This window comes from Monodelphis domestica, chromosome 5, assembly GCF_027887165.1.
Source record: "Monodelphis domestica isolate mMonDom1 chromosome 5, mMonDom1.pri, whole genome shotgun sequence".
Taxonomy (NCBI): Eukaryota; Metazoa; Chordata; class Mammalia; order Didelphimorphia; family Didelphidae; genus Monodelphis; species Monodelphis domestica.
The window spans coordinates 72,234,967-72,257,935 of record NC_077231.1 but is presented as its reverse complement, the minus strand read 5'-3'; the positions used below and the strand labels follow the sequence as shown (position 1 = coordinate 72,257,935).

At 40.7% G+C, this 22,969-nt stretch overlaps 1 protein-coding gene across 9 annotated transcripts in view; it reads left to right on the top strand.

Moving 5' to 3' along the window:
• The window catches only part of POC1B (POC1 centriolar protein B), a 92,117-nt gene that overhangs the window by 52,524 nt on the left and 16,624 nt on the right, over window positions 1–22,969 (top strand). For all 9 annotated transcript variants that reach the window (XR_001624725.2, XR_001624724.2, XM_056798620.1 and 6 more), the window contains one exon: window positions 22,247–22,336. Coding sequence is in view for 7 of the 9 variants with exons in the window: in XM_056798620.1 (XP_056654598.1) it covers window positions 22,247–22,336 (90 nt within the window). In the remaining 2 variants the exon portion in view is untranslated. The remainder of the gene's footprint in view (window positions 1–22,246; window positions 22,337–22,969) is intronic.

Genomic DNA, 22,969 nt, shown 5'->3' with positions numbered 1-22,969 from the left:
AAGGAAATGACTTGAAACTAGTAGGCTCTCTTAGTCTATTAATTGGTACTTTAACATTTCTCTTTATTTTTTAAAGACTTTGTTTTCCTTTCTCCCTTCCACGGGCCATTTAAAAAAAATTGTAAAAGGAATTTATTGATGCTTTGGCGTCATTGGGTTAAATCTTTTTTAGTGTTAACTTTGCATGTGACTCTAACCAAATCATTGAGGGAAATGGAGGAGCTCAGAAAGGGCAATGTTTCTTTGACTTTTTGGAGAACAGAGGGTTTTCTGAGAAATATAGCTCATCAGAGGAGGATTTTAAAAAGGAGTTACTAGCCAATTGGAATCACTTAGATTTCTTTGTTAGGATAAGATCACGTCTGTCTTTTCTTTGTTACCATGGGTAAGAAATCGTATTCCTAAATTTCCTATTTGATCACCTGATTTAATGTTATTTCTAGGCCTGCCTACAGGACCAAGCTACAATTGATGGCAACTTCTCTCTCCTTAACTATACCCATGTGTTATCTTAAAAAGAAACTGGGAGCGTGGGGGTTAGCATCTCTGTGGGTCTCGGAGAAGAAGAAAGTTTGGGTAGTGCTTGCATGCGCACACGTGCACACAACCCCATCCATCTCCTTTGCCCCCGGTGGCCCCCACATCTGGAACATCCACACTCCTTACCTCTGCCTCTTCGAATCCTTTTTTCTCTTTCAAATTAAGCACAACAGCCACTTCTAGATGAAGCCTTTCTCCATCTTTCCAGCTGCTGGTGTTCTCCACTCTCCGTTGCTTTTTTTATGTGCTCATCTAGGTCAGTGTTGCTTATGTCAACTAGACATAGACTAGACTTCAGTGTGTACAGGGATCCTTTAAGTTGACTAGTCAACTCCTTGAGGGCAGGGATGTTCTCACTTTCATTTCTATGTCCCGGGCGCCTCCCACAGTGGGATCAAGATTCAATTGGTTGAGGGAACTGAGGAGGTTTAGAGAAAAGCCCAGAGGAATTTGATAGTGGAGCTTAATATCCTGGGTCACCTTGCCGTTCAGGCACTTTGTGTATGACGGTTTTGGACCCAAAGAGGAGGCCTTGTTGCTGGGTCCCCTGGCGCTTCTGATCCATCTCTAGTAGACTTTTTCAGGGGGGGGGGGTGTCATTTCCAAACTGTCCCATCTGCATTAAAGCCTTGTTCTTTGAATGACCCTAAAGGCTCTGTTACAAATACATTCTGTCACCATTGTCAACAGAGGCTGGTGAAAGCTTTCACAAAGTCCAGATATCATCCAGAGTGATGCCTATAGCACAAGACCATAGGTGGAATTCTAGTCAACAGTCTTTCTGAGTTACAGAATTAACCTCTCAAATGCCTTTTTTTTTTTTGGCACATTTTGTAGCATTTATACTTCTGAAGTGAAGCTGTACTGAGATTTGGGATCCCCTGTATTCTAGAAGTGATCTGTCCTGGGAAGTGCGTAGTGAGCTTGTAATCTCCATCATTCTGGACTCAGTGCTTCTATTATCAATATAATTAATGACGACATTTCAGTTCCAGACAAAAGAAATTTAATGCAAGTACACCTTATGTACACGTGGCCTCTTTCATTAAAACAAAAACATTGAAGTAAATTTAGGTTTGATTAATGCCATTGTTCTAGGTTGAAAACAAAATTATTTTCTTTTTTATCTTGAACATTAACATGGCATTAAAATTTCTAGGAGTCATAAATGATGCAACTTATCAATTTTCCTTTGTCACCAAACATGCTACAAAATCCTCATTTATTAACAAGTTTTCAGTATTTGTCATGTGATTAAGCAAAAACAGACTCACAATTTTGGCAACACAAAAAGAGAATTGTACACATTGAGACTTGGGGTATTCTTTTTAGAAACTATTATATATTATGAACAATGCCTCTCTGCATATATCCTATAATAAATAAAAATGATTATTTCAGGAGAAAATTATTTTTAGTGGGCCAGGTATTCTGTTAATTTTTTTTAAACCCTTACCTTTTGTCTTAGAAATTATACTGAGTATGAGTTCTAAGGAAGAAGAATGATAAAGGCCTGGTAATGGCAATTAAGTGACTTACTCAGGGTCACCAAGTGTCTGAGGTCAGATTTGAACCTGAAACCTCCCATCTCTGGGCCTACTGATTGATCCAGTAAGCCACCTCACTGCCCCTAAAGTTAAAACTTAGTTTTAAGGGGCGGTTAAGTAGCATGGTGGATAGAATGGCCCAGAGATGGAAGGTCTTGGATTCAAATTTGGGCAAGTCACTTAACCCCCCATTACCTAGCCTTTACCTCTCTTCTGCCTTGAAACCAATATACAGTATTGATTCTAGGACAAATGTTGGTGAATTATGGTGAGTTTGCAGGGTTTTAAAGAAGCTTAGTCCATAATCATTGTCATTCAGTCATTTTTCAGTTGTTTCTGTCTCTTTGCAACCCCATTGGGGTTTTTTTGGAAAAGATACTGAAGGGTTTTGCCAATTCCTCAGGCTCATTTAACCCAGGAGGAAACTAAAGCAAACAGGGTTAAGTGACTTGCCCAGGCTCACACAGCCTGAGGCCAGATTTGGATTCAGGGAGGTATATCTTCCTGATTATTCCCCATTATCATTACTATGTTGATAAATGCTGGAGACAAGCCTTCGTAGAAATAAAAATATTATCAAACTCAATTATAAGGGGCGTCGAGGTGGCTCAGTGGATAGAAAACCAGGCTGGGAGATGGGAGATCCTGGGTTCAGATTTGACCTCAGATACTTCCTAGTTGTGTGACCTTGGGCCCATCACTTAATCCCAATTGCCTGGCCAGAAGTTCACTCTTCTGCCTTGGAACCAATACTTAGTATTGATTCTAATTAAGTTAAAAAAAAAAAACTTCAATTATACCAATGCTCTTTCCTAAGCTAAGTTATAGGTAGTCTGTCCAGAACTAAAAGGAAACCAAGAAACATGTGCCTGAAAGCACTTGTTTGTGAGCACTTTCTGTAATTCTCTTTAACTGGAGAAGAGGGTTTAACTCTGCATGGAGGATCTGAGAATGCAAAGGACCTTGCAGATGTCCTCCTGGATTCAAAAAACTGTGCTTTTCTCCCTTCCCTGGAAAAGCCAATTAAAGCCATTCTCTTCCCCATTGGCCGATGAACATTCAGTGTTCATCTCTCAGGTGGTTTCATTTTTTGAAAGATCTAGCCTTGTCCCATTGTTAGGAAGAGAAGGTTCCTGGCTCTGGGGCAGGTTTTGCCAGGCTATACACTACCTGAAAAATATTAATTTATTGACAAAATAGATGTGTAGACAAAGCAAACTTATAAATACAAAGAGAATATTTCAGTGGCTGTTGTGGTTGTTGTGGCAACAGGATATCCTGGTTACTAGACAACATTGCATAACTAGTCCTGTGCTATTCCAGTTCTCAACTGCTTATGTAAGCAGAGATTTGGAAAGACTTACTTGAAAGAACATAGTGTATGCAAACTTAAATGTCCCAAAATTAAAATTTATAACCTTGAAAATAAAATTGAAATGGTATTTATTGTCCCTACATGCCCCCTACTTCCTTTTCTCATGCGTTAAAGTCAATAAGAACCATTGTTCACAGTCCTGGCAGTTTTCATAGGGTTGTGATGGTTCCCCCGAGTGTCACAAGCAAGGGGATTCAGAATTGGGATTTTGTCATATTAGGTTTGGGGCAGATAGAGCACAGGGCCTTGAGTCAGAAAGACTCACCTTCCTAAATTCAAATCTGACTTCAGACACTAGCTGTGTGGCCTTGGGCAAGTCACTTACCCCACTTATAGTTTCCTCATATGTAAAATGAGCTAGAAAAGGAAATGGCCAACCACTCTAGGATCTTTACAAAGAAAACCCCAAGTGGGGTCAAGAAGAATCACACAACTAAAACATGTGAGGTTTTTGTTTAAATGGTCACAGGTGGGACAAGATACTTATAAGTTGCTCAAAAGTTTGTCATTTATGCAACTGGAGAAGGTAGTGGGGAAAGTACCATGCTTGGAGCCCCAGGATCTGTGTTTGAATCCCTATTCTGCCCTTCTCTACCTGTTGGGGCCCCCTCTGGAGCTCAGTTTTCTTTAGCTTGGAACCCTAGAACCTCTAGGCCAATAATCAGGATCCCTATCTCTGGCTCTTAATACACTGAGCCACCCAGCTGCCCCCTTCACTGCGAAGTATTTGAGAGAAACTAAATATAGGGATACACCGAATCCCTGAGCAGTAGAGCCAGGAGGAGGCTCATCTGGTCCAAGTCCTTCATTCTGTAAGTGAGGCAGCTGCAGCCCTGGTCAGAAGATCGTAGACTAAGGCTTGGATGGGCCCTTTGAGGCCCTTTAGACAAACGCTGCCCTTCTGTAGCTGAGGGACTGAGGCACAGAGCGGCTAGTGACTTGCCCAGGGACATATAGGTAGAAGCAGCAGAGCTGGGGCTCACCAGGATCCCCAGACTGGAGTCCATTGCCCTGTGCTTTGTCAGAGTTAATTAAGGAGCTCAGGAAGTGGAATCAGTTCCTAGAGGCTTACTGTAAACAAAATGACAAATACCACTTAGGTTAAGTGAGTGGCCTCCGGTCCCACAAACTGTTACAGACAGAACTGGGAATGGAGCCCTTGGTCCCTTCCTGCCCAATATCTTACTATTGCCCCATGATTCTTGTCAGTAGAATAAAAATTGCAAGCCTCAATGTCAAATGTTAGTTCATTTAAATGAGAAAAACCAAAATGGACTATGAGTGAAATCAGGATTATTCATATTAGTTTGGAATAGTTTTTTTTTTTAACTTCTCACTTCTGAAATGGTTAAGATTTTTTTTTTAATGGCAGATTTAAGCAAAAAAGGCTTACGATTCAAGTTTTGATTCTTTTTGTTTTTATATCACGGTGGGGTGTAAAGCCACCCTTGCCCCAAAGTGAGTTCAGCCTTGTGACAGAGGAAAAGAGTTAAACAAGGCCTAAAGCCAAGGTAATCACAATGTGAATGCAACATTCATTCTGTATCCGTAATTCTATACCTCTCTACCAAACAGAGGGAGGTTTGTTTAATCATCTGTTTTCTGGGACAAAGATTTGTCATCATATAGTTTCTCAAGGTTCCATTTTCGTCTCGTATTCTTTTTGCATTATTGTAGTCTTTGGATATGTTTTCCTGGTTCTGCTTACTTCATTCTGCATCGGTTCATATAAATCTTCCCACAGTTTCTCTGAATTCTTATATTCATTGTTTCTTTTACCAGAATAATATTACATTCCTATCCCACAATTTGTTTAATCATTTTCTAGTCAATGAGCACCTCAAAGACTTACTAGTTGTATGATCTTGGGCAAGTCATTTACCTGCTGTTGGCCTCAGTGTCCTCATTTGTACAACAAGGATAATGATAACACCTACCTCACAGGATTGTTGCGAGATTCAAAAGGCCAGATATATGTGAAGTGCTTTGCAAACCTTAAAATACTATGTAAATGTTAGCCATCATTATTATGACTTTTTTTCCCCAATTTTTGTTTCTTTTTTACTTTCTTTGAATAATCCAAATTGAGAGGGCAGCTATGTGGTTCAGTGGATTGAGAACTAGGTCTAGAGACTGGAAGGTCCTGGGTTAAAATCTGACTGCAGACACTTACTGGGTGACCCTGGGCAAGTCATTTAATCCCTGCTTCCTTGCCCTTACCATTCTTCTGTCTTGGAACCAATACACACAACTAATTCTAACATGGAAGATAAGCGTTTTTTTTTTTAAAGGAAAAAGAAGAATTTACAAGGGAAGGGAATATATTCTGAAATGAAGGTTATGTAAAAAAAAAAGTTATCAGGACTTTTAAAAATGTATTTTAATAAGATTCCTAAGCCTCTAGAAACATCCTCCTCCCCCATTCCCAAATTGAATATTCATATAAAGATCCACCTGAGCAATTTAAGTGAAAAAAAGAAAACAAACAAAAAAAAACAAATGAAAACTAAACTCCTGACGCCATAATGAAACATGCCATAAAACCATTTACTGTTTGGCTGCTCTGGGCTCTTTCAAGAAATAGACCTCTGGGTGCACATTAGAAAAATACCAGGCCTTGTGACTTGAGGACGTGCAGGTGGATATTGTTTGGTTTTCAATATAAAAATCTGTAAAGTAAGAAAACTTAGGGGGGTTATTAGCTCATTCCGAACCTTAGAGTTACCGAATCTCAGAAGTGAAAGGGCCCTCAAAACCCCTTGTAGTCCAAACCATACTTGACCAGGAGTTCTTAGCCTTTGTTGTATCATGAATCCCTTTGACAGCATTCCAGAACAATATTTTTAAATGCATAAAATATACAGAATTACCAAAAAATCCAGTTTATATTACAGTACAGTTACATAAATGCTAAAAAAAAAAACCCAACTTCATAAGGTCCCCAAGCTTCTGCCTTCTCTAGTGATGAGGAGAGAGTTCACCATCTCCCCCAAGTTGCCCATTCTACTGAACCACCTTTGATTGTTGGGATGGCTTTCTTTAATATCTTTTAAATGTTCTTGAATCAGCACATAATTCAGTGATGAAAACTATTGAAAGGGATGGTGTATTATGAAACAATAATGTAATTATCAGACAATAAATATTTATTAATCACTTATTTAGTAAGCATTGTGCTAGGCCTTAAGGATACCAATGTACAAATTAAAGCTACAACAATTTTTAGTTATAAAAATTAAGATTTTAATGATCCAAGTGGTTTATGTTTTATGTATCCCAAGATGTTTCATTTCTGTTCATATCAGTGTTTGAGAGAAAGAAAAAAGGCAACTTCTAACAGAAATTATTTGTTATTCATTAAGTGACATTTTATAGAACAATTTGATTCACTCATTCATTAGGCACTGAAATATCTTATTTCCCTGACGTTGTCAACAGAGGTGACTTAGGATCTAAACTTTTTCACAGATGGAGACTTTTCCAAAGAAATCAATGTTTACAAAGGAAATATATAAAAACCTGTTCTTTATGGGCCAAATTAAGTCATTCCTTTTTAGTGTTTCCTTTAGAAAATTAGCACATTTCTGGGAATTGGAGGTGTAGACGTTCCAGGTAACATTGCTGCCTCCCAACTTCCTGAGATACTGTACTTGTAAACGGTGACCTCGTGCTCATAGGAGTAATATTGTCCTAGGGCTAAGAAGCCAAGCCGTATCCCCAGTTCTCACAGCTGATACTGAGGCATGCAGAAAATGCCCAACAGATATCAGCCCACACATCCAGTAACAACTGGTTCCTTCCTCTTCCTGTGGAAGAGCCCCATCCTCTGAGATGAGAAGAAATGTAACTTGAGGAATGCAAGAGCAGCCGTGAGCTTTCACACAGGAAATTACTACTGAAGCTCTCACAGAAAAGGGCTTCTATCACTTGGACTGTGAACCCATCACGAGCTTCCTGCTGACCCAAAAAAGGGTTTACTGCCCATTTAAATGCCATGCACAGGTCCCTTAAGGTTTCATGGCAAGTCTTGAACTTCACATTCAGTGTTTCTGTAAATATAGAAATGCCTAGTTCTGAATTTTTCAGTGCTGCATGTAAAGGAAACCACTTGGGCTTTTATATCTCCTTCCCTTGACAGATAATATTTATACTTGGAAGCAATGGTGAGCAAATCTGCATTTTTAACTATTCTCACTTTTAAGGCAGGTGTTTGTGTTTGGGGCAGTTAGCCTATATGAACTGTTAGAGGTTATTTTTTTTAAGTGACTTGGTATTAGTGAAGCTGGCTGTCAAGACTGAAATCTGGTCCCTGCTCAGTGCCTTGCGTCCTTGAATTTGTAGTGATTACTTTTGAGAAGGGCTGGTTGTTCCTCCATATGCTGCAACCATATTGGCTGTTGCATAAATGAAAGTTTTCTTCCTCAAAAAACAACAACTCCAAATTGAGTTCCTTTGGAAGGAAGAGTTGTCAGAGTTGAGCTTTTATTCTTCCTACCCTTGTAGTCTGCATTTTTGCTTTGAATAGAGGTCATCTTCACACAGCATAGTTTATGGCAGTGTGGTTAGTTGAGTTCCAGTTGTTATTGAATTCCAACAAGTTTGTTGGGGTTTTCCTGAACCAAAGACTTTCCATTTTCATAAATTTATCAAATCCAGTGGCTTTTTCTCATGCTTTAACCTCCCCAACCTGTCTGCTATATTGACTCTGTTGATGCCTACCCCATCCACATAATCTCACCTCCTTTGGCTTCTGTGCCATCACCTTCCCAGTTCGCTGAGTCATCTTACTGAAGGTTCTCGATTTCGATTTCTTTCACGGTTTCATCTTCTCCCTCCCAACCCCATGACTATCAATCTTCTGCCTTGGGTTCTCTCTCTCTTCTCTCCAACTCTCTACCCTGAGCAAGTGTATCTACTTCCATGATTTCTGGGATCACTTCTTACTCCCACTTTCTTCCCTGTGACTCCAGTCTCACATTCCCACCTGCCTCCTGGACATCTTTACCCACTTATCCCATCTTTCCCTCAAATTTAACATGTCTAAAATGGAATTAGTTCACTTCTTCCACAAAAACTGCTCTTCCTAAGAACCTCCTCCCTCCTTTCTTCTTTATGGCACCACCAACTTCCCAGTCACCCAGTCGAGAGACCTCAGAGTCACCTTTGGGGCTTTCTGCTCCCACACTCCCCATATTCAATCAGTTGTCGAGTCTTTTCTTCCTTGATAATATCTCTCTCTCTTACACACACACACACACACACACACACACACACCCCTCCTCTCTACTTATACAGCCCCTAATCTAGTTCAGACCTCTCTTACCTCCTGCCTACAGTATTATAATAAGCCTCTTTGCCTGTGATGTCTTCCTTCTTCAATCAACTCTTCACCCAGATAAGAAAATAATCTTCCTTATGTTACCCCTGACTTAATAAACCCCAGTAACTTCCTCTTACATCTTCTCTGATTGACAACCTGGACCTTTCTGCCTTTCTAGGTTCCTTTAAAAATAAAAACTTTGAAATAAGCAGTTTTTTTTCCTCCCCCGCCATCCCCAAAGCTCCCATTCCCCAGCCACCACTGCAGTGGAAAAAAGAAAAGTACAAAACTCTTGTGACAAATATGCCTAGTCTACCAAAACAAATTCCCAATTTGACCATATCCAAAATATCTATCTCATTCTACATCCTTGAGTCCATCTCCTTACACTCTGAGCTCTTCATTCCAGCCAGACTGGCCCAATCCTTGCTCCTTACTCATAGAGCACCATTGTGTGTCTCTTCAACTCTCTACCGACTGTCCCCAGGCCAGAAATGTTCTCCCTTGTTGCTTCTGCCTCCTGGAATCTCTAGTTTCCTTCAATACTCGGTGCAAATACCGTCTTGTACAAGAAGCCTTTCTTGGTTCCCCTACAAGGTACTGTCTCCACCTCCCTAAAACTCCCTTTCCTACATTTTATGTTTTTTATCCCACTCATATGTGTCCATGTTGTCTCCTGATAAGCTCCTTAAAGGCAAGGGCAGTTTGTTTTCCTTTTGTCTTTGTACCTCAGAAATTAGCTTATCTCCCAGTACATAATAAGTGTTTAATGTTTGTTGATGGTTACCCAAGTCATGTCGTGGTTCCCCGGCTAGGGAAGAAATCCAGATGGGATGGTCTTCATATTCTTTACTTCCCATCCAAAATGAATGACTAGCTTTTCCTGAATCTTGGCCTTTCCTACATGAAATCATGTAGGCTCTATTTCCTTCCCAGGTCCACCAGTGAAAGCCATTTTCTTCTTGTGTGGTTTCCCTTCCTCCTTGAGGTTTTCCCTGAGCCACACAGCTTAAAGTGATTTCTGCCTCTTCAGATTCCTTCACAGCACTTAGTCTGGAACTCTCCTTTGCACTCATCACATTCTAATTCATTTTACCCTTATCTGAGCATATGTCTTCCACCACCACCCCTAGTCTTTTAAAGGCACATAGTACTTAATAGATGTTGATTTTAGCTGAATTGAACTACTTACATGGTTGCAATAATTGGGTCAACTTTAGTGAGTCTTAGCTGAAAGTTTGGGGTTTGTTTGTTTTTTCCTCAATGAAGTAGAATATCCCCAAAGATCTGACCAAGATCTCAGATATGAAAAGGGTAAAGTGTGTGCCAGGGACTGACCATTGCAGAATAGGAACTCAGAAGTGAGCCCTGTGGCCAGTGTGTGTAAATAACTGTCTACAGAACCATCTTCTGGGTTTTGCACCTGTTTCCAAGTGGTAAATCCTCATTCCATGCCTGGTAGCCATTTGTCAGCACAACCTTTCTGACTGATGCAACAGCTAGTTGAGTCTAAGATATTCCACTTTCTGATTGCTTCCTCTCCCAAAGGGTTGTCATCTGGAGAGCTCTTCATGTTTCTGTCAAGCCCAATTGTGTGGATTTCACTTCCTGGCATGAATAAGTATTTGATCTATCACTTAAATCTGTCACAGAGTATATAGTGTCTCTATCCACAAGTGTTTGTGATTGATTAATAACAACCCCCTCCTTGGCTTATTGTGGTAGAGAACTTCAGAGAAGCTCACTGTTTCTTCAGGAATGTCCTTTCCATGCAGCACCTTGAGATAAGAAGGGGACAAAGGGCTTTATAAGATGCCTTTATGAGCCACCCTTCTTTGGAGAAATACACTTTAATGGAAGCTATTCTTTTTTTTTTTAAACCTTTACCTTCTGTCTTGGAATCAATACTGTGTATTGGCTCCAAGACAGAAGAGTGGTCAGGGCTAGGCAATGGAGGTCAAGTGACTTGCCCAGGGTCACACAGCTAGGAAGTGTCTGAGGCCAGATTTGAACCCAGGACCTCTAGTCTCTGGGCATGGCTCTCGATTCACAGCCATCCAGCTGCCCCCCTAATGGAAGCTATTCTGTCAACTTGTTTACAAGATTAATCCTATATTAACATTGACTTCCCCCCTTCCTTCCTTCCTTCTTGAATTGATATTAAATATTGGTTCCAAGGCAGAAGACCAGTAAGGGCTAAGCAATTAGGGTTAAATGATTTGCTCAGGGTCACACAGCTAGGAAGTCTTTGAGCCCAGATATGACTTCAGGCCTGGCACCCTGTACACTGTGCCACTTGGCTCTCCCATAAATATGAGTTCTTATAACTGTAAAGATTAAAATTTAGGGAATATGGGAGACTGAGGCATCTGAGGCAGGTAGAAATTAGTTTCTCTCTGCAAGGAGTATTATATTTTTAGAGGTTTATTGAAGATTAAGGATTAAAGAAAATACAGGATAAGAGACACGTGTCCAGGCCATAGAGAGGCCTAGACACAACCTCACCTACATTATGAAAAAAAGCCACACCTGCCCCAAACGGAAGTCCAAGAGACCCCACAAGACCTTTGCCACCAGCTTAACTACCTTCTCGATCTCAGCCCAGGTGAGATTACAAGGCATTCTGGGGAAGTGGAGCAAAGGCTTGTGGGGATTGTAGTCCTGTATTCGAGTCTATTTTTTACATAATATTACTAGACCAAGTTGTCATATTTCATCTTATCATTAGATTCTCCTAGGGATAGCTCAGTGTATAGAGTGCCAGACTTAGAGATGGTAGGTCCTGGGTCCTGGGTTCAAATGTGGTCTCAGACATTTCCTTGCTATGTGACCAGTTGCTTAACCCTTACTGCTCCTTTGCCTTGGAACCAATACTATCAGTTCTAAGACAGAAGAGAAGGATATTTTTTTTGTTTTTTAAACAAGCTTTTATCTGACTGGGAGGTAGAGTACTAGGGGTGTCTGATAACCAACAAAATGATGTGGGAAGTTCCCCAAAAATAAATCTTCTTGGGAAGGAATAAATGGACATTTACAGTATAACATAATAATACAATAACATTAATTAACATTAATTAATTAATTAACACTTGAAGATTTACAAAGCACTTTACTGGCACAGTGGGTGGAGTGCATGCTGGGCATACAATCAGAAAGACCCAAGTTCAAATGCAGTCTTAGATACTTACTAGCTGTATGACCCTAAGCAAGTCACTTAACCTTTGTCTGCCTTGATTTCCACATCTGTAAAATAGGGATATTAGCACCTGCCGCACACACACACCCAAGGGTGGTTGTAAGGACCAAATAAAACAATAATTGTAAATCATTTTGAGCATATTCAAGAACTCCATGAAAGCCATTTTTAAAAAGAAGTTATGCTTTTTTCTCCTGCTAAGTATCTTGAATACCTTCATGCATGAGCTGGCAGGATTAAATGCTAGCGCTAAAATCTAGACAGCTGGTGGTGAGGGGTTTTTAATGTCTCTCAGCCCACCCCCACTTGGCCACCAATAAGCTTTTGCATCTGGCAGTGGCATCTTGGAAATCTTTGCAGACAATCATGTGGACAACTTTGGAACTGTCTCTTTATAGATCAGGTGTTTGGGGCCTGACTCCCTTTCTCCTTCCCCTTTTACCATATTTGATGTTTTCCTCCCATTTAAAATTGATACAGATGTGCCAGTTGCCACCTCTGAGTCTTCAGACATATGATTCTTTTTCTTCATAGAATTTGTGCCCTGGAACCGCAAGATAAAATTAAGACTTTTGGTATGTGTGTGGAAATCTAGGAAAAGATTCCTGAGTGGGAGACTTCAGGTGTGTGCCCAAAGTCAGTACACATTTACCAAGCACCTCCTCTGTACCACTCTCTTCCCTCTTTTTTTCATTCTTTTATTTGTACAGGAACTTGAAGCAGTGTGAAGTTTCCATTTCCTCATCTATAAAATAAAGTAGTTGCATGGTCTTTGAGGTCCCTTCTGACTCCATCTGTGATTTTGTGATCAGTTGTAAATGAAGCTCAAGGCCTCCGGGGCATAGTTTCTGTGCCATGCAGCATGACTGCTAGCTAGTAAAGAGAAGAAATTAAAAGGAAAATGAACTTTGTGTCAGAAAACTTGGGTTTGAATCCTAGGTCCAACACTTAGTAGTATTATGACATTTGGCAAGTGTAAGGATGATACTAGAAAATAAGTATTGTTTTATTAGTTATGGGATAAGAAGTAAAATGGCTGCTTGAGAAAAGAACTGGAGTTTGAAGCAGAGCTGAGAGAGCATGTTAATTTCAGATGTGACAGTTATAACCGGTTTTCTGTGTCAATTACTACTCTCTCTGGCAGTTGGTTGTTGCTCTCTGGCAGTTGGCAGACACTCTCAGGGCTGGAGGAAATAACATCTTTGCCTCTCTCTGTCTGAGGGAAAGATCTGAAGGAGCTCAGTGTTTTCCTTTCCCAACTTGGAAAACACTAGTGACTATCTATTGTGGTTTTATAGATTAACTCTGAGAAGACCAAAGAAAAACCTGCTTTTTGGTTTGAACTACGAGTCTGTTAAGACTCAGAGTCCTAACTGGATTCTTGTTGAGATTCAACCAGCCAGCCTTTGCTATTTTATAATTTGAAGCAAAATCAAGATTTATAAGGATAATAGTGGTAGTTTTTATTTAGATAGTATAAATTTGGGTTAGTCAGATCAGGGAGGAAAAGTGGTTCCTTGCAGAACCTGGGAGTTTATTGGGTGGATTTAGAATCCTGTAGAATTATAAATCCTTTATTTATCCTTATATATTTCAATAAACATTTTATGTTTATAATAAGTCTCTTTAGCATCCTTGCACCTGGCCCTGAAGGGAAGTTCACATTTGAGCTTCACTTCATCACTGAGGATACTTTTGATTACCTCTATCAAAAGTATCTGACAGTATCTGAACAGTTTGAACCTGATTGATAAGTTAAACAGTTTTGAGAAGTTTTGAACCTATATTTTTAACAGTTTTTTTCCAGCTAAATATTTTATTTTATTTAGCTCATCATAATTTATTTTTACATAAGTCACTACCTCCAAACTGCAGTGTCCTTATCTCTAAAGTGGTCATAATAACTAAATTACCTACCTTGCAGACTTGTGGGGGGGGGGACCTTTTTATAGGGGCAAAATGGAGAGAGCCTCAGGCCAAGAGTCAGGAGGTCCTCGATTCAAATATAGCCTCAGACACTTAGAACTATGTGACCCTGGGCAAGTCACTTAACCCCCCATTGCCTAGCCCTTACCACTCTTCTGCCTTGGATCAGTATTGATTCTAAGCTAGAAAGTAAGGGTTTTTTAAAAAAGAGCTGCACATGGAACACTCTTGCTTTTTCCATCAGAATCACAGAATTCTAAGTCCCCGGTAATTATAAACTTTAGAACAGTGGGTATTTTCTTTCTTTGTTTTGATGGTGGAAGAAATAGCAGAACCCAAGCAATTAGGGCTTTGAATCTTTAAAGGTGAGAAATTTCTCACCAACTATCAGTAAAACATAAAGGCTTAGGAAGAGCAATGCTTAAACACTTCAATAAATTATAAAAATATTTTTATAAACACATGGGCTAAAAATAACAAAGTGAGCTCCCCAGTCAGAGAGGTGAAGGAATTTGATAAAGGCTGGCCTTTAATTTATCTGAAAATAGCAGCAAGCAGGAAGCTTTAAAACAGAATAACATGAAACTTCTAAAGCACTGCCACTATTCACAGCCTTTGCCTGTTTCAATCTCTGCTTGCTTTCATTTAAAAAAAGAAAAAATCAGTCATCAAATTAACCTTCACATTGTATTTCAGCCTTTATTTCAGTACCATCAGGCTTTACTAGGTAAATAGAACAGATGCTCTTCTGAGGTGGTGGAGAATAGGGAAATTCAGTCTAACAAACATATATTAGGCACTGACTGTGCCAGGGACTGTGCTACATTATGAAATCAAGTGTGTTCTCAGGTGTTCTCCTGAGGGTGCACTGGAGGGATGAGGATTCTCACCCACAGCCAAATATGTTTGAGAGGGAGAGCGTTCTGATAAGTGGAGGGATCGGAGCCGGGCTTGGGAGGGAAGTGGTCCTCACTAGGGCCTGGAGGCAGAGGAGGAGAGAGATGGAGGTGGCACCTTCTAGCCTTGGGGGCCTCCTTCACACACCCTGGCTGGAGACTGTGGCCAGCACAGGACCAGCCTCAGTTTCTTCATCTAATACGTGGAGACGTTGCATTACCTAGCCCTTGGGAAGAGCAGATGGAACATGTTGTATGGACATTTGCCTTCCAATGCTCTGTCAGCCCACTGGCATCTATTAAACCCTAACTGTGTGCCTGGTACCGATGAGAACACAGACACCAAATGCCAGAGAACCCAGGTCCCTGTTCGCAACTTTGCCCCAGTGGATCGTGCTGATCCTTCCCCTGAGCTTTAGGACCCACTCAGGGTTCTGACAGATGACAGGCTTCCTCCAAAGCACCTACTTTTGATCCACGGAGCTCTTGTTTGTCATTTGGTTTGTCCATTGCTCTTTTTCATTACACACTACAGAGGTGGCCACTATGTAAATGCTGCCCAACCATTTCTGTCCTGGTCTTCATGGGCACTTTCTGTCATTTCACTTTTAGGGCAGTAACTCCCAGGCAGCCAGGGGGAGGAGAGGTGGCACAGCAGATAGAGCACTGGGCAATCCAGGGCCAGACACTAGCCATGTGACCCTGGGCAAGTCACATCACCCTGTCTAACTCAGTTTCTTCATCTGTAAAATGAGCTGAAGATGGCAAATCCCACCAGTATCCCTGCCAAGAAAATCCCAAAGGGAGTCACATAGAGTGGGACATGACTAAAACAAATGAACAAGTCTCTGAAGAATTAAAAATGAGTATCACTAACAGGGTCATGGGAAGGCACATGAGGCTTCTTCCCCTACTGCTAGTGCCTTCCCCTGTAAGGTTACCTTGCATCTGTTCTTTATTTGTTTCTATCTCTGGATGTTGTCATCTCCATGAGAATGTTAAGCTCTGTAAAGGTAGGGGCTATTTCTTCTTTTTCTTTCTATCTCCAGCACTTAGCACAATACCTTGAACACAGTAAGTGATTAATAAATATTTGCTGATGGGTTGGTATTGGTGGTGTGATCCATCCAATCCAATATGATGATTGGATTGATGATGTGTTTGAGTAAACTAAGACACATAGCAAATAAGGAGACATGAAAATCTGGAATGAAGAATGTCATTCAAGAAATGTAGGCCTGGGGCAGCTGGGTGGCTCAGTGGACAGAACATCAGGCCTAGAAATTGGAGGTCCAAGGTTCAAATCTGAACTCAGACACTTTGTACTTGTATGACCTTGGGCAGGCCATTTAACCCTCATTGCCCAGGCCTTACCACTCTTCTGCCTTGGAACCAAAAAACAGAGGGTAAGGAATCTTTAAAAAATGTCTGACCAAAAAGAAGGTAGGTTATTAGTGGCGAGAGCAGGGGATGACTCATAGATAGCCCAAGCACTCCAATGGTATCTTCATGATGTTGGGAGGCAGGGGGAAACAGGTAGGCCTCCAGCACTTTGGGTGTTTCTCCAGGACTTTGGGTGGATCCTTTCTGAGGAATTTATGGGGATTTTGACAAGAATCCAAATGGGGAATTATTAATGGTTGTAATCTTCATCTCTGTTGGAGAGGAAAATTACAGATCCATGTAAGGTATCATAAGCATCCTTTCTTGAATCTGGATCTTGAATGACACAGATATCAATGGGGCAAGGAAGTTAGAACCCTTTCAAAATGAAAGAAGTCAAATATAAACCATCTGACATGTTTTTGTTTGTTTGTTTTAAATAACCCTTATGTTCTGTCATAGAATTGATACCAAGTATTGGTTTTAAGACAGAAGATCTGTAAGGACTAGGCAATTGGGGTTAAGAGATTTACCTAAAGCACAGTGCTAGGAAGTGTCTGAGGCCAGATTTGAAACTAGGAACTCTCATCTTTGGGCCTGGCTCTCTACTGAGCCACCTAGCTTCCCCTAGCATATGTCTTAATTATCTAAAACAGCTAGCCCAAGTTACACCAGATCTAGGGAACCTTCTACAACATCCTCTCCCAGGGACCAGCCACCTGGTCTGTCAGTAATGCCTGGAACTGCCCATTCCACTTTAGACAGCTTTCCTGGTTAGGAAGTTTGTCTTCACATCAAGCCTGAACCTGCCTCCCTCTGACTTCCACCCAATTCCACTAGTTCTGTCTCCTGGGGCCAAGAAGAGCAAATCTTCTACATGACAGCTCTTTGGTACTTAGAGGCAGCTGGGCTATCCCTTTGGGGTCATCACCTCTCCAAGTTAAACATCCGGAGTTTGTTCCGCTGCTCCTCCTTTGGCATGCACTCCAGTTCTCTCACTGCGCTGGTTTTCTTTTTCTGGACCTGATCCAACTCATCTGGGTTCTCATAAAACATGGCGGCCCTAACTAAACCCATGTGATGTGACCACAGTAGAAAATAATGGTGCCGTTTGTTCACATTCATGGTCTGGATGCCATGCTTCGCCATGGAGCCTAGGGTAGCAAAGGCTTTGCCATTCTTTTTCTGCTACCATGTCATATTATTAATTCATCTTGCCTTTACAGTTCACTAAAAAAAAAACTTTCTCAGGAATTTTTTTCCTAATTCTATCTTCTACATCCTGTGCTTTTGGGGGGCTGATTTTTTATATTCACATATATACACATGTATGCAAAGGTGGGTTGCGTGTCATAAGACTAGCTAGGTCAGTGGGAGCCAACACTGAGAGGCTTTTTCAGACATTTTGCAGATCCAGTGATCCATGCATGTGTGTGTGTGTTTATGTGTGTGTGTATATATATATATATATGTCTCACTATTAAACTCCATTGAATTAGATTTGGCCCACAGATATGTCAGATATGTTTCATTGGATTTTATTTGTCCCATTGATGTTGAGATTTGGGGATACAGTCTCCATTGTTATCGTCATATCCTTCTAAGTTTCATGTCATCTTCAGATTTTACAGACATGCAGGCCATCAGCTAAGCACAGATCCCTAGGGGTGCCCCATTAGGAGCCTTCCTCTAAGTGAACATTGAAACATTAATGATTATTCTTTGGGATTGCCCATTTAACTGGCTGTGAATATGCCCAATTGTATTTCTACTCTGCCTCCCTAAGTAGGATCCATCTACCAAGAACTATTAAACACTTGTTCAGTTGTATTCAACTCTTTGTAACCCGTGAGTTTTCTTAGCAAGGACTCTGGAGTGGTTTGCCATTTCCTTCTCCAGTGGACCTTTTTGTCCAGTAATCAGAAGTTAAGTGACTTGCCCAGGGTCACAGAGCCAGGAAGTGTTTGGAGCTGGATTTAAATTTGGGTCTTCCTGACTCCAGGCCTATCACTCTACCCCCTGAGCCACATAGCTGCCTCCTTGTCCCAAACACTGAAACAGTCCATGCTATAAGGAGCTATAGGAGCTAATGCTCTAGCAGGGGGAGACAACAGGCACATATGCAAGCATGTACAGAATAAATACAAGAAGACACTAGCACTTATTTGGAAGTTCTTGGCTGAGCCTTGGCGGAACCTAGGAATTCTAGGAGACAAAGATAAGGAGGAATTGCATTCCAGGCCCAGGGGACAATCAAGCCCAAAGACATGGATGAAGGACTTGTACTATGGGTGAGGAGTGGGAAGAGGGCCAGTGTGGATGGATCAGAGTATATTCTCTGTGTGTGAGATAAGGCTTAGCGAGGCCAATGGAGGCCAGTCCTGAGAGACTTTTCCAAGCATTTTGCCACTGCAGTGATCCAAGACCTGGAAGGAAAAATACCGTCCACCTCCAGAGAAAGAACTGATAGAGTCTGAATGCAGATTGAAGCATTCTTTTTCAACTTTCTTTATTATTCTTGGGGGTTCGAGTCTGTGTTTTCTTTTGCAACACAGCTAATTTGGAAATGTTTTGCATGACAGATATGTTGTCTTTATCAAATTGCCGCCTTCTCAACAAAGGAAGTAGAGGATCTGGAACTCCAAATTAAAAAAAATGTTGTTTACATGTAATTGAGAAAAAAGATAAAAATTAAATGTAAAAAATTAAATTTTGTAGAAATTTAAGTGTAATAATAGCTAGTATTTAGATAATGAGTGTTGACCAAGCACATTACATATATTATCTCACTTGATTTTCACAACAACCTTGTGAGATGGGCACTACCGGTATCCCCATTTTGCTGGTGAAGAAGCTACGGCTTAGCAAGGGGGTTTGTCCAGGATCCCACATCTAGTAAGCATTGCCAGTGGACTCTAACTCTAGAATTCTATCCACTACTCCACAGCACTGCTCTGAGCTACCCCGTAGAGTTAGCCTAGACACCCGCCTCCCCTCGTTCTTGCAAGGATCATTGAGATAACCTTCACAAAGCGCTCAGCACAGTGATGGGCACCTAGTAGGCACTTCATAAACATTTCTTCCCTTCCCTTGCTGTAGGCGAAAACGAAATGAAATGATCCTGCTGGGTCGTGCCCTGTCCTTGGTGAAGTCATGCTGGTTCTCACTGTTCATCTGTTCATTTCTAAGGGCCCTTGAGCCCTCCCTCTCCTTCCAGGGCTAGAAATCAAGCTCCCCAATCAGAAGTCTGCAGAGCCTCTTCCCCTTCTTTGAAAACCAGGACAGCATTTGCTCTTCTTCAGCCAGGTGGCGCTTTTAACAGATTCGCCCTGAGCTTTCAGAGATCATTGACTGAACAAGTGACTTGGCAGCCACTTCTAGGAACCAGTTCATCTGGGCCTGCTGACATTCGAACCTATTAATGGCGGCTCCATTCTTTCTGACTGTCTCCTCCCTTATCTGGATCCTTCCCAGGAACCATTTTGTTCTGTTCCCTCAAATCCAAAGAGAGAAAAGAAGCCCGGTGATTATTGGATAATAAGACTTCGGTGGGCTTGGAGTCAGGAGTTCAAATTTGACCTCAATAACTACTAGCTGTGGGGCTGGCTCAATGGATTGAGAGCCAGGCCTAGAGATGGGAGGTCCTGGGTTAAAACCTGGCCTCAGCTGTGTGACTCTGGGCCAGTCACTTAGCCTTCATTGCCTAGCCCTTCTGCTTTGGAACCAATACACAGTATTGATTGGGCATAAAAATAGCACTGACCTCTCGGGATTGTTATGAGGGTCAAATGAGATATAATCTTTGTAAAACTTAGCACAGTGCCTGGCACATAGTAGATACCTAGTAAATGCTTATTTCCTCCCTCCTACTATACAAAACATTAAATATAAAAGAATAAGAGTGGGATAATGGCGTGTCCTTAAATCACTTCAATCCAAACTCACATAACAAATATTAGAAAAATGAATTAATGGGGCTAATAAAAGCATTGAGCTCAAATGCTAATACTATTATTCACTTATAAAACTTATTTTATCTACCTGTGCAATAAACCATGAAATATTTACTATAAAAGGATAATAGTGGAATAGTCCTTTTCCCCAGAATTATTTCTCTCCGAGCTCCATCAAACATGATATAAAAAAGTTTTGTTAGTCATACTAATACTAATAATGATGATGATAAATGCACATAGTTCACCTTTCTCACCATCTTCATGATTGTCAGTCTATCAACTCTGAATGGCAAACTTAAATATTTTTTAATTCTTTTCTAGACCCAATATGGTTTTAAAACAAACAACTACCTTTTATCTGGCCTTAGTATCTCTTTTCCTTCCTCCTTCCCAGCTTCAGTACATGATTTTAAAGCATAATAATTATCATATAACTATAATGATAATAATGTAATGATAACTTTTACAGTATTATGCTCCCTTTTTCTCTCCATCTTTACTTATTTTCCTTTGATTTCATCCCCTCCTGACTTCTCTAGCAAACTGCCCCTTCTTCCATTCCCATTTGCTCACTAACCTTCAGTTTTTCCCTGCCAGCTTGCTACTTTTCTGTTCTCTACAAGTAAGCCCAAGTCTCCTCTATCTTTAAAAAGACTTCACTGGATTCCACCATTATTGCTAAATATCACCTTTTATCTTCCCTCCCTTTCTCAGATAAATTATTTTAAAAAGCTAGTGACACTCAGTGCCTCTACTTCCTCTCCTCTCAGGTTTGTTTTTTTTTTAAACCCTTATCTTGTGTTTTAGGATTAGTACTATGTATAGGTTCCAGTAGGCAATGGAGGTTAAGTGACTTGCCTAGGGTTACATAGCTAGGAAGGGTATGAGGTCAAATTTGAACCCAAGACCTCCTGTCTCTAGGCCTTGCTCTCAATCCATTGTGGGTCTCATTCTCTTCTTAGTCCCCTCTATTAGGCCTTCAACTTTATCACCCAACTATAACCAGTATTGCTTTAAAATATAATTAGCACATAACTATGATGATTATAATGGAATGGTAACTTCTCTGGGTTTTCTTGACACATTTCTTTGCTAGCTTGCTCCTCACCTGTCTGTATGATCCTTCTCAGTCTCTTGATGATTCCTCATCGATATACTAATGCTCAGTAACTGTGGGTGTCTTTCTTCCAAGGCTTTGGTTGGCCCCTTTTCGCTTTTCTTTCTATATGCTATTTCAGACACTTCAGCAGCAAATAGGGATTCAGTTACTTCCAGATCTATACATACATCCTAGTCTATCTTCTGAACTCCAATCTCAAATCACCAGTTAGCTAGTGGACCTTTCAGACTGGATATCCTAGAGACGTCTCTCGCTATCTCCCCTGGATCCCCAAACCCAACATCATTCCGGTCACATTTTTGCTGTCTAGAAGACCTTTCTTCTTATTGTACTTTGCAACCTCATTATCATCCTTGATTCCTTCCTCTCACTATCCCCATGTATCTAACCCATTCATTTTGATTTTCCATCATTTCTTTTTATTTTATTTTATTAATTAGGGTATTTTTCCATGATTATTCATGTTATTTCCCTCCTCTCCCCCTGTAGCCAATAAGCAATTCCATTGGGTTTTACATGTGTCAATCAAGACCTATTTCCATATTATTGATAATTGCACTAGGGTGATCATCGTTTAGAGTCTACATCCCCAATCATATCCCCATCGACCCATGTGATCAAACAGTTTTTTTTCTTCTGTGTTTCCACTCCCACAGTTCTTTCTCTGGATGTGGATAGTATCTTTCTCATAAGTCCCTCAGAATCCATCATTTCTTTACTGCTCACTTACCACCTTAGTTCAGACCCTCATGGCCTCTTGTCCAGACCATTACAATAGCCTCCTATTTGGTCCTGTGCCTCAGGTCCCTCCCCACTTGAATCCATCCCCCACATGATGATATATCCCTGTACTCAGGAAACATTGGTGGCTCCCTTGTACCTCTAGCAGCAAATATAAATTGTTTGATGTTTTCATTTCTTCACAGCCTGACCCCTTCCCAGCTCTCCAATATTCTTACACTTTGCTTCTCATCTTGTACTCTGCAGACCAGCCATAGTGCTCAACCACCATTACGAATACATGGGCCTCCCCCTTCCACGAAGATGGATCATCCCACAGCCACTCTTTCAAGCCAGGTTTGTTCTTTATCATTTTGTGATGCTCACTTTTGATTTTTTTTCTGTGTGATTGTTCTTCCCATTTATGTTGTTGTGTTCTATGTGTTCACCATCTTTTCAACTCTGCTTTCTTCCCTCTGCATCAGTTCACATGGAGATCTTCTCACACTTCCCTATATTCATCACACAAATCATCTCTTATAGTGCAGTATTGCCCTGTGCCATTCACAGACCATGCTTTGTTTAGCCATTCCCCAGTGGGTGAGCATCTGCTTTGTTTCCAGTGCTTCACTATCACAAAACATGCTGCTATTTGTTTTTTGGTGTGTATGAGAACTTCCTTCTTATTATGGGTTCCTTGGACTGTGAGCTCAAGAATGAAGACTGGTTCAAAAGGTGTGCCTATTTTAGTCTCTGTTTTTGCCTAATTCCAAATTGCTTTTCAGAATGATTATAGTGATTCACAAATGCAGCAACAGTGTCCAAATTCCCAGCACCCCTCAATGCTGACTGTTGCCATTTTTCATTATTCTTACCAATAGGCAGGGTATGAGGTGAAATTTCAGGGTTGTTTTCCTCTTATTAATAGTTGATTGATTTTTTAAAATTTTTGTTCTTATTATCATGCAAAACCCACTTCCATATTAGTCA